The sequence below is a fragment of the Pisolithus orientalis genome (genome assembly GCF_024613125.1).
Source record: "Pisolithus orientalis strain OTSU chromosome Unknown F5J12scaffold_1, whole genome shotgun sequence".
NCBI classification, from domain to species: Eukaryota; Fungi; Basidiomycota; class Agaricomycetes; order Boletales; family Pisolithaceae; genus Pisolithus; species Pisolithus orientalis.
In genome coordinates this window covers 396,941-412,964 of record NW_026260782.1, presented here as the reverse complement: position 1 = coordinate 412,964, position 16,024 = coordinate 396,941, and the positions used below count along the sequence as shown (strand labels likewise).

Here is a 16,024-nt window from a genome sequence, read left to right as displayed (position 1 = left end):
CCTCATTTTTTGGGTCGACCGCGTTTCTCTCATTTACCACGCCACCCCCGACTGTCTTCGACGACTTCGACGACTTCGACGAGCGACAGTGACGGTTCCGGTAGATAGAAAATATTGTACGATCGATGTACGTAGACCCAGAATGCCATCTCCGTCGTCAGGATCTTCGTGCGTGGTAACCAGGAGCATGGTATCCAACGCCCTCAGTCATATACCCCCTTATCCCTTCATCTCCGCCTGCAACCATCTCCACAACTCGCCCGCTTCGCTCTCCGCCATCTCACTCGATCCATACTCCTCCAACTCAGAGAAGATCTCCGCATCGTGAACGAATCCATACCGCTTACCCTCTAACCGACGCCCTAGCTCATCCAGCGTGGCTTGTATATTCGTCGAGGTAGAAGATATGAACGTGCACGAGAGGATGACACCGTGCTTGGAACGAATCGTGGACGTCTTGGGACACATCACATCACATCGCACTCCGCTCCCGCAAACGGACGTAAATAAACTCACCACATCTCCCCATCTGAACCTCTTCTCGAGGACGTACTCGAACTCAGGGGTCTGGCCATACGCCCAATCCCAGCCCTAGATCCGATCAGCAACGCGATCGAACGCAAATTCGAGCTGTCAATCAGGGAAACACATACAAGTAGCTCGGCCATCCCAACTTTAAAATACTCATCGCCTGCATACACCGGCGTCTCCCCCACCACACATGGCTGATCCCGCGAACCCTAAGTATAACCGAGGTGCACCAAGACAATGATCTTACGCACCTCATCGCCAACGTCATACTCCTTCCTAAAGGAAGTGGTAACAGCTTCGACAAATGCCTCGTGCGTGATGCGTGGGTTAGACTCGACGAGATTACACACTGGCGAACGAACAGATTCAACGCCTTTCGTGTTCATCATAGGCTGTCGTAAGATAACATGTAATGAGCGGACGTGGACGCCATCTATCCGACCCACCTTGTCCACGCGTAACAACTCTCCTAGCGTATCCAATCTTGTAGAGATGAGCATCGTCCCGTGGTGGTATGCCCGACTGCTTACGATCTTGTACGCCGAGCCTGAGACGTATCTATCACATTCACCGGTAAGTACGGCACCTGAAGTTCCGTTCACGAAGAAAGACACCCATCTTCTTGCCTCCGACGCATATATCATTGCGCTCATTTGCATACCCCTCCACGCCGAGTGCACGAAGAGCCCTTACGACAATGTTTGCCGTCTTAGCTCTGTCGAAGGATGCTCGGGGAACGTGTATAGAATAGTTCGTGTTCTCGAGATCCTGTACAGAGACAGACCTTTGGATACGTCGGCCAGTCGTCGTGGTCTCGAAGGGCTTACATGGAATACAGTTCCACCTCCACTTCTTCGTCTAATCCATGGCACGTTTCTCTCTCTTGCAACATGTAGGTTGACCTCTTTCCATGGGTTCTGGTTCCGTCCTATCACGACGCAGGGGTTATTACGATACAAAAGGAGTAACGGGGCGTGTGCAGGATAGCGTCGGAAGAGCCTGCAACCAAGGCGGGATCTAAGGCAGGCGAAAATGAAAGTAAAGACGGACATACCAGTCTTCCAAAGTCAAATTAAAGTACGGATTAGACGACGTCGACACGTAGATGGCACTCTGAGGCGTCAGCGCTGTCCTTGGGAGGGACGCCAATGTGCGAACAAGTGGTGCGCTGACAGACGCGACATGGCAGAAGGAAGCGAACATTCAGCGCGTCCGCCACGCAGACCCTCACATACTACTCGACTGTCGGCAACATGCATTCGCTATGTAGTCTACGGTACATGGTCCCAGCGTATGCATGCGTCGTATATATGTAGTGTGAGAACAGTAAATACGACTCTATCGCTGGATAGTGGTATATATCGGATTCTCGACCTCGTGGATCTGCTTCTGAGACGGAGAACTGCCAGGAATCGTTTTGACAAGACCCTACATCCACGTATACACATAATGGGTGACCAAACCCCGGGGCAGAAGAAAAAAAAGACAGAACGTACGAGCTTCTCAAACATGCACTTGTTCAGCGAACGCTCCGGTTTGCGGCAGGCATAATACTCTTGGTTGTTCAACTCGAGACAGTTCCAGTGTGTTTCGAACTGTTCGAGGCAGTTTTCCCGCATCTTGTTGATCCTGTATGTGGAAGTGTGGGTTAGCGTCTGGTTATTTCTCTGAGTGGGGGGTATACTATATAGTTCATGGTGAAAGTGTACCGCAACGAATAGAAATACTTACAGGTCAGTCGCACACCGGGTGACCCGACGTCCCTCCTTCAAGCAAGCTCCGGGATCCCCCCCACTCTCGTTCTTGCAGAGCATAAAGTCCTCTGTGTCCACGCAACAACAAGTGCGACGGTGAACCACCCACAATGAAACACCGAGAATAATGCACACCAGAAGCCTAGCCTTCAGCCTTCCCAAACAAAAATGTACGAATACACCAACTGCCCACCATTGAATTCCTTGCAATGCGCTCCGATGAAAAATGCCGCGCTCTTGAGAGGTGCACTCGACACACCCAGCTCCTGAACCTTTGGTACCGATTCTGGCAGCGGTGTTGGGTCCTTGTACGGGTGGTCCGTGCGCGCTGGGTCGCGAAAGATGCTCATCGTCGTTTGCAAGTCAACTGCAACACCAGTGGGACGAGTCGGGAGTAGGAGATGAAATAGGAAGGTTGTTCCCACGGGGACTCGCTCTCCTACAGCACAGTCGAGTCGGTGTTGGACGGATACCAGTAAGATGGTCAGTGCCATCAGTTCCTTTGATTTCATAGTCGAACTGAAGCCAACAGCCTCCACGAGTACCCCCAAAAGCGTACATCCTCTCACTGAAAACACACCGTCTGACCATCTTCTTGAGCGCACCGCACGACAGCACCGTCGCATCGCTCAAATCAGAGGCACTCTCAGCACTGTCATCCCCAGTCCTACGTGAACCCACCGACTCAGACCCCATACTCGATCGTATCCCAACAGCACCTGGCGAAGATGAGGAGATGTCCGACGGTCGATGGGAGTGGGAATGGTGGGAGTGCGAACGAGGATATTCCAACTGTGACATCGACGGACGATTTCGAACTGTGTAGAGCGATCAGGAGCAGCAAACAGAATGCTGCTGCATCGCCGTCGTATGAAGTGCTCGACGCTGATTCGCCGATACGGGGATTGCTCAATAATTGGGAGGAACTCTACGTGCAGTTCAGAGACGAAAATGGTAACTGAGGGGATTTCCTCTACGCGTTTTTCGCGTCCTCTGATTGTTCTATACAGGCAAACTTATGCCAGTGCAAGTTTCTCAGACCTCGCTTCTGGACGAGGAAGAAGAGGAACAAGCTCGGCGCGCACCCCCGCCTCCACAGCCAACGACGCACGTAGGGAAGGGGAAGCGCAAAGCACCACCCGAATGACTTTGAAGGCATGACTCTTTCCATCCATACGCCTGCATATTGTACTTCTAATCGCACGAGATTAAACTATGATACTATACACCGGAGGGGGGGAGTCATAGATGACAGGTCAAAACCCTTTCTTTCTCTCCCATAACTTGGGCTCCAAAGGGAGGAGTGCCGCAGCGACCCGTCTTCCTTCTTCCGCTAGGAGATTATATGTCGACGATGCGTTTCTCTGTTGTGTACTTCAACATAGGGACAGGGGGGGACTGACAACGAATGGCTCACGGTATCCATTACATCCAGTTGTATGCCCAGTCCCGTTATATATGACCTTACTCTGGGCGGGACGAATTCCACGCGTGCACCCGTACCAAACACGAGAATTTCTGGGCATATGTATTGAGTAACATGACCTCGACACTCCAAATCATACACACCAGGCTTTGGTACGACAACCTCGAACATGGACCAATGCTCGCTCGTCCAGCCTTCCCACCTCTCCATATTACCCGATCCCATCCCCTGTACTTACAGTAGAACTGAACCCGCCGTTCGGAACGTCCCACAAAAACACTTTTCCATCCAAGAATATAACAGGTCCGGTCAGGACGAGTCCGTCAGCGAGCTTAATGCCTGTCTTTGAGACGGAGAGGACCTGAACTGGTGGGGGTATGTCGGAAGCGAGGATGTTGGTCAGTGTCGTTGGCCGGTCGGTCAGACGGGTCGGGGAGACATGTATATTCCGGAGCCCAAGCTGGATTGACAAGGCTGTTGGCGCGAGATTTTGGCATGTGCGGGGTCGTCGAAGCACATTGAGTACTTGTCGTGTGGACAACCGAACCGAAGCCATGTCCGATATTTGTGTGCAAGTCGCGGCCAAGACTGTCGACGAGCCAAGGCGTGTTCGATGACGTCGCACGAAACGATCTTCTGTACACCTACGTGGTTGTTGCTTGATGTCGGAAAGGCTGCAAACACGTCATTTATACACATTGGAGTAACAGGTCACCGGATAGAAACGTCGACCCGACATTGGCCACATGTCCTGCCAAACTACGTTCTGACCACTCAAGAGCGACAAATCTCAAGAGGATGTGCAAGCTCTAAGTCAGTATAACCTGGGTCCACTATGTAACTAGCACGCGGTGTCTTTCATTCCTCCCCCCACCATGCCATGTCGACAGACCCATCATCATGATATCAGACAGCAAACCCAAAGGATCCTGGGCGCTCGGATTACAGGTCAGGTGGTGGAGGTAAAGACAAGAGAAAGGTCTTGGTAGCCTGCTTGTGCAAGAACGAGCCCCCATCACTTGGAGTTATCAGTGTGAGTGTAGTTCGTTTGCATGCACCCGCCGTCTGCCTTCGTCAATTCGTTGATATCTAGTGTATTACAAAGTAAGTACCTCTTTGCGTTGTACTATGCAGGGTGTTTGCCCTCTTGGCCATACTCTGTTATACCTTGGAATCTTGCGACGCCGGTCTAGTTGGTCACCAAACTACTTGCGACTAGCGCTGGCTATTATGGATCTCTCGAGACTGCTCACCTTGCGTCGAGTCACTCCGTCCGGTGGCTGTGCAGATTACGCAGTCACTTTCTACCCCTTTTGACCAAAAAGAGATATTTCCCCTATACTCCTACAAAATGGGTCTCCCCCTCAGAGCTACCCTATTATTCCTCTTAAATCGTGACGTTTACAATGTCCACCACCGTTGACCTCAAACAATTCGTCGACATTTCCAACAACCAACGTCATCGTCTTTGCGGTATGTCTTCTCGCAATCCTCTACTGTTCATCGCTCCTCACATTCTCATTCCAGACTACATCGTCGACTGTGTAGTTGATGCAGTTGATTTCGCGGGGGGATACCCTTCGACTTACTGTTGCCCTCCATCCAATCAGCCTGAATATGCCCTTCTCAGGAAGTTTGTTATCCTCCTCGTCACACTGTCGCACCCTTCGGTCTACACAATTGCGGTTGCCTTGGTCTATATTGACCGTTTGATACTCACAGAGCGCCTCGTCCTTGATAATGCAATTCGTGAGCGCCTAGTTTTAGGAGCCCTTATGTTGGCTAGTAAAGTGCGTGTGCCTAACAGTTCCACATCTAACTGACGTGACTCATGGTTTACTTTAACAGCACCAGAGTGACGTTCCTCTTGACGATGAGGACTGGACTGCTTTCAGTCTGCCCTTCAGCCGAAAGGAGATTAACCAAATGGAACTCGAATTTCTTGATGCTCTGGAATACGACCTACAAGTCTTTGATGATGAACTGCTGGAGCACTCACTTCCAATTGTCGAGATTCTCTCTATCCGAACACCGTGGTATTGTCCAGATCACAGTCCTTCACGCCCAATGAAAGCACAGTATTATCCCACACACCACTACGCGGCGTCCAGTGGTAGCTCGTTAACATTGGTGGGACCAGAGGGTAACAACTCCATTGGCAAAACTCTTGCCACGTTTCGGCAGAGGGGCTTGTGTGCTTTGCGGAGCTGGTTGCGACGCACTTTTGCTTCTGAAGATTAGGCGAGTCGATTTTGATGGCCGTGAGGTGTAAATAACCTTACCCTCATCACTAGTGGAAGCTTCCGATGTAGTTATCCATTGTTGGTACACATTTCTTTGACGTTACATTTACTATGCCTGTCTGTTATGTAGTTAGCGCTTGAATCTAAGTTGCCTGTATATATTTGATCGTGATTCCGTTATCAGGGAGCATGAACACATCGGCGACTCACTTCCTTGTTACTTGCAGTCCCCGTCTGTCTGTTGTACAAACTTTTCAGTAAGTTACTTCCGTTACGGTACCCAAGGACAGCCACCGACGCCATTCGGCACTTGCCGAGTTAAGGAGTACATTTCAAATTACTACGCAGTCAAGTTCCCCTCGAGCATTTCAAATTACCCCCTCAAACTTCCCCTTTACTATGTCTATAAAATGGGTTCCCTCCAGTCTCTTCGTCTCCCATTGTATCCTGATCTTCTACCACAATGTCCAATACTATCAGCCTGAAGTATTTGCCCAACCTCACTCATGACGTCGAAAGTCGTCTACACGGTGTGTCCTCATCTAGTCACCTAATGATTTAAATGATCTCATTCACGTCATCTTCTCACAGACTACGTTGTGGATTGTGTAGTCAACGCGGTGGAGTTCTCGAAGGGAAATCTATCCCCTCGTCGCTGCTGCCCCCCCTCCCAACTACCAGAGTTCGCGCTCTTCAAACAGTTTGTGACGAGGATGATAAAGAAATCCGGTGTCTCTGTCCATGGGATCGCAGTTGCCCTGGTCTATATCGACCGCCTGAAGCAGGAGGAATTGCTTACAAACTATAAGGAAGCAGTTTATGAACGCTTGTTCATAGGAGCTCTTATCTTAGCCTTGAAAGTACGTCTTCCCAACTTTCACATGTCTGCTAGACTTGAACGATACTTTCATCTCACAGCATCTGGGCCATGGTAATTTGACGACGAGTCACGACTGGGCAAGGATGAGCCTGTTGTTCAACCCCGTGCAAATTGAAGAATTGGAGCTGGAGTTTATCGTTGCATTGGATCACAAACTGGGTGTTGCGGGCTTTGAGCTCCTTCTGCATCGGCTAGTGATTTTGCAGATCACCAGCTCTCTGACCACTCCCAGAATATGTCCACTCCATGACAATTCGTGCCCGATGAGAGCCAACTTCTGCCCACCTCATCACTGCTACACGAACAGTTCACGCACATTACCAGTGCTGCAAGGGTGTGCTGACGTCAATAAACCCCTCCCCAAGACTCCCCGCCGAAATTACCTCCGTTCTTTGTTCTCACTCGGCAGCACTAGCTCTTTTAATTATGCACACTGCACGCCTTTGCGCGCTCACTGAATCTTGCCCTTACCATCATATCCTCGTTGCCTGAATCATGGTTAGTGGAAGCAGCGAATGTGAGAGCCTGGTGTTGGCACGATCTGCTATGTCTACCCGTCGAGTATCTCTGTTGACATTAGTTAACAAGCATGCATAGTAAGTCAGTTGTAGTTAGCTTGGGAAATATTTGGTCATGATCCTATTAGCAGAGAGCATGACGAGCAATTTATACTATTCCACGATTCACTGTAGTGATTTGTAGCGTCAGGTCCAAAGCCCGAGATTTCAGCACGAAGCACAAAAGAAATGTCATCGAGATGGATATGAGGGTCGCGTTGTTCTCCAAACTCGAAGATCAGAGGTTAGGTGTTGTTTGACGTTTTCACTGGTATTGCCCCAAGACTGGGAGGGTCAAGCGGAGGCTCGACCTGTTGGGGTGGATGACTGGAACGTTCTGTCACTGGCGAGTCACATGTAAATCCAGCGCTACGGCTTGCAGGAAGAAATCTTCCGGGAACTTGAATGGATTTCAAAGTCGTCAATGACTCGCACGTGTACGACTCGATAAAATGGCGGAGGGTTGTGCCTGAATGGGTTGGTGTTGTGGAGGAGCCAGTTCCTCTTCTCCGGTCTACTTCGACTGAACCTGGATCTGCCGAGCTACAGTAACACTGGTAATGGTACCCTGTGTGATTCCGAAGTATGCAAACCTGAGCACAAAGATTTATACGTATCTAATGGTTTACCAAGTTGTTGTTTCGGCACACGACCGGTGTTCGGGGAAGAGCTAGAAAAGACTACCTTCGCGAGAAGCTTAGTCCCCAACGATCTTAAAAACATGGTAACTTACGCCCGTCAACGCTGACCGCATTGCATTAGGTTGCATTCAATCAATATTTCTACATCGTAGTGGTCACTGCAATGGTGCCTCTTCCATAGTCGAACTCGGGCGACTGGAGCCCGGCGTAATTCAAGCAATCATCGATAAGATGGGCTACAACCCGCAAGGGATTCCTTTCCTGTCCGCGATGTGCACAGGCGCAGCGCCACTCGTCGCCCAGTTTCTACGACTTGATAGGTCCAGTGGCTGTGATTACGCAATCACTTTCTCGACCAAAAAGAGGCATTTCCCCTATACTCAACCTACAAAATAGGTCTCCCCCTCAGTATTCCTCTTGACACAAAATGTCTACCACCATTGATCTCGAACAATTCGTCGACATTTCCAACAACGCACGCCATCGTCTTTGTGGTATGTCTTCTCGCAATCCTCTACTATTCATCGCTCCTCACATTCTCATTCCAGACTATATCGTCGACTGTGTAGTTGACGCAGTCGACTTCGCAAGGGGATGCCCACAAAATTACTGCTGCCCTCCATCCAATCAACCTGAATACGCCTGTCTGAGAAAGTTTGTTATCCTCCTCGTCACACTGTCGCACCCTTTGGTCCACTCTATTGCAGTTGCCTTGGTTTATATCGATCGTTTGATACCCACGGATCGCTTCGTCCTTGGTAACGCAGCCCGTGAACGCCTAGTTTTCGGAGCCCTTATGTTGGCTAGTAAAGTGCGTGTGCCTGACAGTCCACAGTTAAGTGACGTGACTGATTGTTTACTTTAACAGCACCAGAGCGACGACCCGCTTATGAATGGGGACTGGAGTACCTTCGGCTTGCCCTTCAGCCGAAAGGAGATTGACCAAATGGACCTTTATTTTCTTGATGCTTTGGAACACGACCTGCAGGTCTCGCATGATGAACTGCTGGAGCACTCGCTTTCGATTGTCGAGATCCTTTCCTCTCTTCGACAACCGTGGTATTGTCCAGATCACAGCCCTTCACGCCCAATGAACGCACAATACTATCCCCCACACCATTACGCGGCGTCTGGTAGCTCGCAAACGTTAGCAGAATCCGGTGGTCGCAGAGACATTGGTGGAACCCTTGCCACCTCCCGGGGGAAGAGCTTCCGTGCTTTGTGGAGGTGGCTACGACGCACTCGCATTCCCGCACATTAGGCGGGTCGATTTGATGATCGTGTGGGGTAAATTACCCTACCCTCGTCGCTAGTGGAAAATAACCTAGCTTTGGCACACCTTTCTTTCACGTTACATTTACTATGCCTGTTTGTTATGTAGTTAAGTTAATGCTTGAATCTAAGTTACCTGGATATATTTGATAGTGATTGTGTTAACGGAGAGCATGATGCACACAAGCAACTCGCTTCCTTGTTACCTGCAGTCCCCATATGTACTACTGGGATCCTAAAAGCTGCCTATTCCTGTCGCACAAACTTTTCAGTACCTCTGTAATAGCACCCCAGAATAGTCGGTGATGCTGGTCGGCACTTGCCGAGTTAAGGAGTACATTTCAAATTACTACGCAGTCAAGTTCCCCTCGAGCATTACAAATTACCCCCTCAAACTTCCCCTTTACTATGCCTATAAAATGGGTTCCCTCCAGTTTCTTCTTCTCCCACTGTATTCTGATCTTCGACCACAATGGCCAACACTATCAACCTGAAGTACTTGCCCAACCTCACTCATCACGTCGAGAGCCGTCTTCACGGTGTGTCCTCATCTAGTCACCTAATGATTTAAATGATCTCATTCTCATAATCTTTTCACAGACTACGTTGTTGATTGCGTAGTCAACGCAGTAGAGTTCTCGAGAGGAAATTTATTCCCTCATCGCTGCTGCCCCCCCTCGCAACTACCAGAGTTTGCACTCCTCAAACAGTTTGTGACGAGGATGATAAAGAAATCTGGTATCTCTGTCTATGGAATCGCAGTTTCTCTGGTCTATATCGACCGCCTGAAGCGGGAGGAACTGCTTACAAACTATAAGGAAGCAATTTATGAACGTTTGTTCATAGGAGCTCTCATCTTAGCGTTGAAAGTACGTCTTCCCAACCTTCATATGCCTGCTAGTCTTGAACTATATTTTCCACTCACAGCATATATACCCTGGTGATTCGACGACGAGTTGCGATTGGGCAAAGGCGAGCCTATTGTTCAACAGAGTGCAAGTTGAAGAATTGGAGCTAGAGTTTATCGGTGCATTGGATCGCAGACTTGACGTTGCGGGCTATGAGCTCCTTCTGCATCAGCTAGTGATTTCCCAGATCGTCAGCTCTCTGACCACCCCCAGAATATGCCCACTCCATGACAATTCGCGCCCGATGAGAGCCAACTTCTGGTCACCTCATCACTACAACACGACGAGTTCGCGCACGTTACCGGTGCTGCAAGGGTGTGCCGACATCAATAAACCTCTTCCCAAGACTCCCTGCCGAAATTACTTCACCTCTTTGTTCCCGTTCAGTGGCGGCACATCTTTTAATTACGCCCATTTCATGCCTGTCCGTGCCCACTGAATCCCGTCCTTATTATTATATCCTCGTTATTTGAATTATGTTAGTCGAAGCTGTCAGTTGACATTATGTGTACTAGCTAGTGTTTGAATCTGCGGCCGATTTATACATCAAAGACCCACTAACTTGCTACTTGCAGTCCCTTCACATGCACTAGTGAATGCCCGTCGTGAGGTTCGAGGACCTGGCTGGAAAGTTTGCCGACGGAAGATCACTGGCAGAGCTTATTCGGGAGACGGACAACGACCCATGCTTGCAGGGGGTGGTGGCACCAAGCTTGAGAAAGGTCATTGAGACGAGTTTGAGGGTCGTGTTGTCCGCGAAACTTAGGGAGGAGAGGTTGGATGTTCGACTTTTTCACTGGTATTGCCTCGTGACTAGGACAGCAGTATCCTGCTCTTCCTCTTCTCCAGTCTACCTTGACTAACCACAGATCATGCCAACTTACAGCACTAGTAATGTGATCCCATAAAGCATGCAGTCAGGCAGCCCCCGATACTCTATAAGCCCATGTTATTATACTTCGACACAGTGATGTGTAAATAACCCACCACGAAGTTCATTCACGCCGATCCAGAGGATGTCCACTGACTGGCAGAACACAACTTCGTTGGTCAGTGCTGAATACCCAAATGACAGGTCCTTGATTTATGGGACTTAAGCAAGCAAAATCGATTGAGAGATGGTTTGTAACTTGACACATCACAGATGTTAGGCTGCGACGAACTCGGCGGACGGCCTCTCGATAAAACATTCGACGACACCAACGTACACGGCCCCATCACGAACCGCAAACGGCTTGTTACCCCGGGGGTTCAATAACCTCTACGAAGTTATAGCCTCCATGTCACACGGACCTCATCCGTCCGGAACCTTGGAACCGTTCGATATCCGTGGAAAACCATAAAACATAACCACTTACCGTTGTGTGCAAGTGCTCTTCTCCAAAGGAGTATCATACCCCGTCCGATAGCTAAGGAGTCCGGCATGCGCGATCATAATCCCATTGTCAATGCAAAAACTAAATTTCGGGCACGTTCAGGAAACTCGGCTGACCGCACAAAATTTTTATCTCACCGTTCGTCCGTCGCAAAAACTCGACCCCCGCGCTCTTGAGCCATGATGCCCATCATCTCCTGCAACCTCTCGTTGCCTTCATGGACAGTGGTGAGCATCTGAGGGCTCCGGGAGGGGGTGTAATAAAGACATACAACCCACACCACCGACAATGAGAACTTCTGTACTTCCAATGTGAGCCATGGCCCTCTCCGTGATTTCTACAAGCATGGCAAACACGGTTTCCTGTAATGAATAGCACAGATCCGCAGGCGTAATAACATCGTCTTTCGGGTTATAAGGGGCACCGGTGGGCCTAAAGCGCTCATCCGCGGTGTAGGCTTCGACAGACGTCAAAATCCCAGATAAACTGACATCCATTCCCTTCGTTGTGTAAGGAAGGGGGACAAGTCGTTTGCCCCTATAAACGTCCATCAGAACCAATTTGCCTGAAGAAAACACGAAACCAGACTTTTTGGCCTCTTGCTCAATATTGTATCCTGGACTCGGGGCGTTGCTAAGGTTGATGACCCTTGCAAACCGGTCAAGACAATTTCCTACGGCTATATCGAGGGTTTCGCCAAATATTCTGTAGCACTGTCTCGAGTAGGCTATGACTTGTGTGTTTCCGCCTGAGACGTATAGCACCACAGGGTTCTGAGCACCAGTGATCTCACGACCCATTTCAATATCTGCGGATATTCATCAGATAGCGGTGGGTGCAGAGGAAGAACGTTTCCTACGTCCCACACAATGATTCACGGCCACCAGAGGTTTGTTAAACATAATCGCCAACGTTCGGGCAACAAGGGCGACAGACTGCAAAGGTGCACCCATCCCAGGACCTTGACGGCAGGTGATCACCAGGGTAATATATCTCGAAGGGAGTACTGGGCGTGCCTTTGGTGTAGCAGATACAATCTAGATCGTGCATGGAGATGCCAGCCTGCGAAACGGCATCCTTTATCACTTTGATCGCCCATTCGCGATGATGCTGGGCCGTATCACGCGGTAAAAACCCCTCTCCAGGCGGCGTGATATATGTATGTCGGACATTGGCCAGCACAGCAGTGGACCCGTCCTCGTTATGCTTTATGGCGCCTGCGCCCAACTTGTTGGCTGAGCCCTCGAGACCAAGGGCTAGAAAAGGCTTCCCTATCTAGGGTCAGTCGTGATGGAACTGGTAACCAACATAATCGCCTCAACTTGGGGATGTTAATCGGGAATTTCGACTATCCCTCAGTAGGGCCATATTCAAGATATTTCAATGAAGAAGGTAGCCGTCATCGCTCCTAAGCATTTCATTTGTGAACGGCCGGTTGACAAGCGACGGAAAAGTAGGTTGCTAAGATCGTCCTTGTCGATTAGTGGTCAAATCATCACGTTGTGGCCTGCACAAAACCGTGAAGCCGGAGGTTCGAATCCTCCCTGGGACATATTTTTGCACCTTTTTTCGGCGGAGACCCTTGAGAGATAATCTAGACCCGACTTCGACTTCGACTTCGACTTCGAAACTCACGCACACGTTGTCACACGCATATAAAACGACGATGCAGTGCAGATTGCAGACTTCTATGTATAGACATAGCTAGATTCAAGTTGGAGTGCAGTGAGTGGCGAGGACATACATATACGTATCGATAGAATCAAACCGATCATTAAAAGAGCACTAAATGGTAGGTACCACCCACATCTCCGGTCGACAGCCTCAAGCACCTACCCAAACGTACTACGCACCCTCTACCCTTTTCACTGCATCGGACACCTTGGACTCGTCCTTCGCTGACTCATCGATTCCATTCGACTCCTGCGCGCATCGCTCGCACGTGCACGCAAACCTCCAGCCTCGAACGAGCTCGATACGCCTCCTTCGGCGTGCCTCATCGACGCTCTCACCCTCCTTTTGGGTTACGTCAACGTAGGCTACCGTGACCTCATCCCCAGCTTTCAAGGGGCGGTTGGCAATGAGATGCAACTCAGCGGTGCCTTCGTCGAATGAGGGACGAGCGGAAGGCATACATGAGTGATTGAGCTACGCAAAAAAAGTCAAGAAACGGGTGAGAACACAGGAATTTCATGAAAAACATACGTAAGATGACACAGCATAGAACCCAACACCAACTTGCTTCTGAGTGCCTAACGGCGTCCGCGACTTCTCAACGTCCTCCGGACGTTCGGTAGGCTCAGGCTATTGATACAAAAATAGAGAGAAAGATGCACCATAAACACGTGCCACGATACCAGAGGCGAACACGCACCTTGTCGTCCCTCCCTTCACCGAAGTACACTCCAAACGCATTATAACTCATTCCACCGAGATACGTTGCGTGCCTCTCCTCCGTCACAAACTGCTCGAGCCCAGGTAAGGCATGTTGCAATACCTCCCTCAATATCTTCGTCTCCTCCTCCGATGGGGTCACGTCCAAGTAACGCAGCCTCTCGAGGTGATCATACAGCGTGTAGTCTCCGCCATCCGTAAGAACGGGTTCTGCCCCCTTCATACCGCTAAGTCCAGGCGGGATCATCTTGGCAGTCTCTGCCGAGACTTGCCGTGCGATGAATCGCGCAACAAGTTGTGGGGCGGCTTTGCCATGTTTTTTCAGGTAGTCAGCGAATGCCTGTTGTGCCTCGTCGCGAGCTGTCCTAGCCGCAGGCGGGATTGCGGGCGCTAGGAGAGCAGGCAGAGGTGAATCGAGGGAGAATAGAAGACTTTGAGACTGGGTTTTCGCTTTATCCAGGCATTCTGTGGAGCAGTAGGCGGAGTCGAGACGGTCAGATTCGGGGCGGACAGCATTAGAAGGGTCAAGACTGCGTAAGCAGTGATTGCAGTGCGTTCCTTTTCCTTGTAGGTCCGAATCCAGAGCAGTGACAATGGCCTCTTCCTACGGCCATGTGAACGTGTCTGCGTTTCAAAGGTGAAAAGACGACTTACCTTGTAGATAAGTTCACCAGCTTCGATGTCTTTCGTGCAAACGAGGATTTTCTTTTTCGTGAAAGCCTCCGGCTGATCTTTCACGGGAACTTCGATTGTCTTAACCGCTACATTCATCGCTTTCGGTGGGAAGCAATCATAGTAACCTATGTTATCGCACCTCTCAGCTCAAGCTCACCCGCAAGGTCCTCAAAGTCGACAGTGCGCACCTTCGACGCGTTCCTTGACCTGCGGGCAGCGGCAGAAAAAGGGAATTCACGGCGGCACATAGTCAAGGACCGGAAAAAGAAAAGAGAAAGTATTCACATCAGAACGTCATGCCGGCAAAATGAAGAAAGCAAGAACAGATTAGATTCCAATGAGAGACGTGACACGTGAGTGTGTGGGTGGTCGGATTGCGTGGTACAAGAAAGCATGACAACTACACAGCATACAGCGTGTGTGTTAATGACTGTGGGTTACAGTGACTCATAGTCATAGGGCAGGTGTTTGACTGCCAGGATCAGTGACCTTGTCCCACTCCTGCGAGGATGCCTCCGACGGAGGCCGAGTAGCACCCAACTCGTCGTCGTCATCCGATAGCTGTGCGCTACCCTTGCCTGGAGGCGAAGAAGGTGAACTTACATCCATGTTAGTCAATTGCATGACAATCTACGTCAGGTTCGTCAGTCCACGTTGCCCGGATAAACCCCAATGAGAAACAATGCTAAGACGAACCTGGAATACGGGCGGAGGGACCGTCCTTTCGTAGATCACAATCAGTTCTACCGGTGACGGATAGACACGGAGAGCACGGTAGAAGCACAACGCTGCAGCGAGGTTGAACGTAGGACCTGGGTACACCACAGAATTAATCCCCGTTCTTCCGATTGATGCGACGCCTCAAACAAACCCTTTGCGCAAAGCTGTTCTCCCATGCCGACCTGTGCCATGAAGTACTTTTCCTTCTCCTCAGGAGTTGTCGGGACTTCTTCTTGCCTCACTGTCTCCAGCGCATGCTTCAGTTCGTCCACGTCAACTCCGCTAGAACTCGCAGACGCCTCCGACGATGCCTGGTTCTTTGCAACACGCTTTTTGTCCTTTCCTGCAAACGATTCAATACAACTGAGGAACGCGCACAAACACCGGGGACACGTACGAAGCTGCTTGCGGAAATTGGCGTCCGTTCTCCGCTTGTAGTCGAAGTAGACTGCATATGCAACCAGGCTGCCAACGGCAATGCCGGCGACAGCGAGCATCGTCGTCGTCTTCGTCATGTTTTTTTTCTTGGTTGTGTTACGGAATGTCGCGAGTTGGATGCGAGAAGTGTAAAGCTGCCACTGAAATTTCAAGGCAGACGACACCAACTTACGTAATGTGAGGGTTCCACCCCCCTCACCGATGTCAAC

At 50.1% G+C, this 16,024-nt stretch overlaps 10 protein-coding genes and 1 non-coding gene across 11 annotated transcripts; 6 read left to right on the top strand and 5 right to left on the bottom strand.

The window, feature by feature from the left end:
- Positions 1–219: 219 nt before the first annotated feature.
- F5J12DRAFT_710523 (uncharacterized protein) lies at positions 220–1,734 on the bottom strand (the record flags this gene model as incomplete). Its single annotated transcript, XM_051740653.1, has 8 exons — positions 220–456; positions 517–591; positions 654–725; positions 783–923; positions 978–1,078; positions 1,134–1,299; positions 1,359–1,530; positions 1,586–1,734. The coding sequence occupies 8 exons, from the start codon at positions 1,732–1,734 to the stop codon at positions 220–222; spliced, it is 1,113 nt and encodes a 370-aa protein (XP_051605403.1).
- Positions 1,735–1,765: 31 nt separating this feature from the next.
- F5J12DRAFT_790043 (Ndufa8, NADH-ubiquinone oxidoreductase complex I 19kd subunit) lies at positions 1,766–2,681 on the bottom strand. The gene is made up of 4 exons (XM_051743812.1): positions 2,479–2,681; positions 2,263–2,353; positions 2,028–2,160; positions 1,766–1,959 (listed from the first exon to the last, which is right to left on the bottom strand). The coding sequence occupies exons 1-4, from the start codon at positions 2,633–2,635 to the stop codon at positions 1,870–1,872; spliced, it is 471 nt and encodes a 156-aa protein (XP_051605402.1). The 5' UTR covers positions 2,636–2,681; the 3' UTR covers positions 1,766–1,869.
- Positions 2,682–3,013: 332 nt separating this feature from the next.
- Positions 3,014–3,432, top strand: F5J12DRAFT_886783 (uncharacterized protein; the record flags this gene model as incomplete). The annotated part of the gene is made up of 2 exons (XM_051747158.1): positions 3,014–3,239; positions 3,296–3,432. The coding sequence occupies 2 exons, from the start codon at positions 3,014–3,016 to the stop codon at positions 3,430–3,432; spliced, it is 363 nt and encodes a 120-aa protein (XP_051605401.1).
- Positions 3,433–3,541: 109 nt separating this feature from the next.
- F5J12DRAFT_710317 (DUF498-domain-containing protein) lies at positions 3,542–4,267 on the bottom strand (the record flags this gene model as incomplete). The annotated part of the gene is given in 4 exon segments (XM_051740639.1): positions 3,542–3,649; positions 3,703–3,803; positions 3,855–3,913; positions 3,927–4,267. 4 exon segments carry the CDS (start codon positions 4,265–4,267, stop codon positions 3,542–3,544), a joined length of 609 nt encoding a protein of 202 aa, XP_051605400.1.
- Positions 4,268–4,952: 685 nt separating this feature from the next.
- Positions 4,953–5,988, top strand: F5J12DRAFT_5285 (uncharacterized protein). The gene is made up of 3 exons (XM_051739896.1): positions 4,953–5,184; positions 5,239–5,501; positions 5,560–5,988. Exons 1-3 carry the CDS (start codon positions 5,118–5,120, stop codon positions 5,950–5,952), a joined length of 723 nt encoding a protein of 240 aa, XP_051605399.1. The 5' UTR covers positions 4,953–5,117; the 3' UTR covers positions 5,953–5,988.
- Positions 5,989–6,290: 302 nt separating this feature from the next.
- On the top strand, positions 6,291–7,514 carry F5J12DRAFT_790028 (uncharacterized protein). The gene is made up of 3 exons (XM_051743811.1): positions 6,291–6,484; positions 6,546–6,814; positions 6,873–7,514. Exons 1-3 carry the CDS (start codon positions 6,418–6,420, stop codon positions 7,290–7,292), a joined length of 756 nt encoding a protein of 251 aa, XP_051605398.1. The 5' UTR covers positions 6,291–6,417; the 3' UTR covers positions 7,293–7,514.
- Positions 7,515–8,423: 909 nt separating this feature from the next.
- Positions 8,424–9,402, top strand: F5J12DRAFT_923994 (uncharacterized protein). Its single transcript, XM_051749343.1, has 3 exons — positions 8,424–8,526; positions 8,581–8,843; positions 8,901–9,402. The coding sequence occupies exons 1-3, from the start codon at positions 8,460–8,462 to the stop codon at positions 9,291–9,293; spliced, it is 723 nt and encodes a 240-aa protein (XP_051605397.1). The 5' UTR covers positions 8,424–8,459; the 3' UTR covers positions 9,294–9,402.
- A 244-nt stretch (positions 9,403–9,646) lies between these two features.
- On the top strand, positions 9,647–10,929 carry F5J12DRAFT_5209 (uncharacterized protein). Its single transcript, XM_051739842.1, has 3 exons — positions 9,647–9,843; positions 9,905–10,173; positions 10,232–10,929. The coding sequence occupies exons 1-3, from the start codon at positions 9,777–9,779 to the stop codon at positions 10,649–10,651; spliced, it is 756 nt and encodes a 251-aa protein (XP_051605396.1). The 5' UTR covers positions 9,647–9,776; the 3' UTR covers positions 10,652–10,929.
- A 374-nt stretch (positions 10,930–11,303) lies between these two features.
- Positions 11,304–13,187, bottom strand: F5J12DRAFT_5167 (peptidase M22 glycoprotease). Its single transcript, XM_051739818.1, has 8 exons — positions 12,911–13,187; positions 12,605–12,859; positions 12,448–12,549; positions 12,177–12,396; positions 11,860–12,125; positions 11,726–11,801; positions 11,571–11,669; positions 11,304–11,521 (listed from the first exon to the last, which is right to left on the bottom strand). The coding sequence occupies exons 1-8, from the start codon at positions 12,954–12,956 to the stop codon at positions 11,482–11,484; spliced, it is 1,104 nt and encodes a 367-aa protein (XP_051605395.1). The 5' UTR covers positions 12,957–13,187; the 3' UTR covers positions 11,304–11,481.
- On the top strand, positions 13,058–13,140 carry F5J12DRAFT_t7. Its single transcript has one exon. It is a non-coding gene; the product is annotated as a tRNA-His (tRNA).
- A 61-nt stretch (positions 13,188–13,248) lies between the features above and the next one.
- F5J12DRAFT_790016 (uncharacterized protein) lies at positions 13,249–15,973 on the bottom strand. The gene is made up of 9 exons (XM_051743809.1): positions 15,775–15,973; positions 15,529–15,720; positions 15,354–15,469; positions 15,261–15,287; positions 14,846–14,864; positions 14,637–14,782; positions 13,963–14,586; positions 13,794–13,892; positions 13,249–13,736 (listed from the first exon to the last, which is right to left on the bottom strand). The coding sequence occupies exons 1-9, from the start codon at positions 15,890–15,892 to the stop codon at positions 13,434–13,436; spliced, it is 1,644 nt and encodes a 547-aa protein (XP_051605394.1). The 5' UTR covers positions 15,893–15,973; the 3' UTR covers positions 13,249–13,433.
- Between the last annotated feature and the right edge of the window lie 51 nt (positions 15,974–16,024).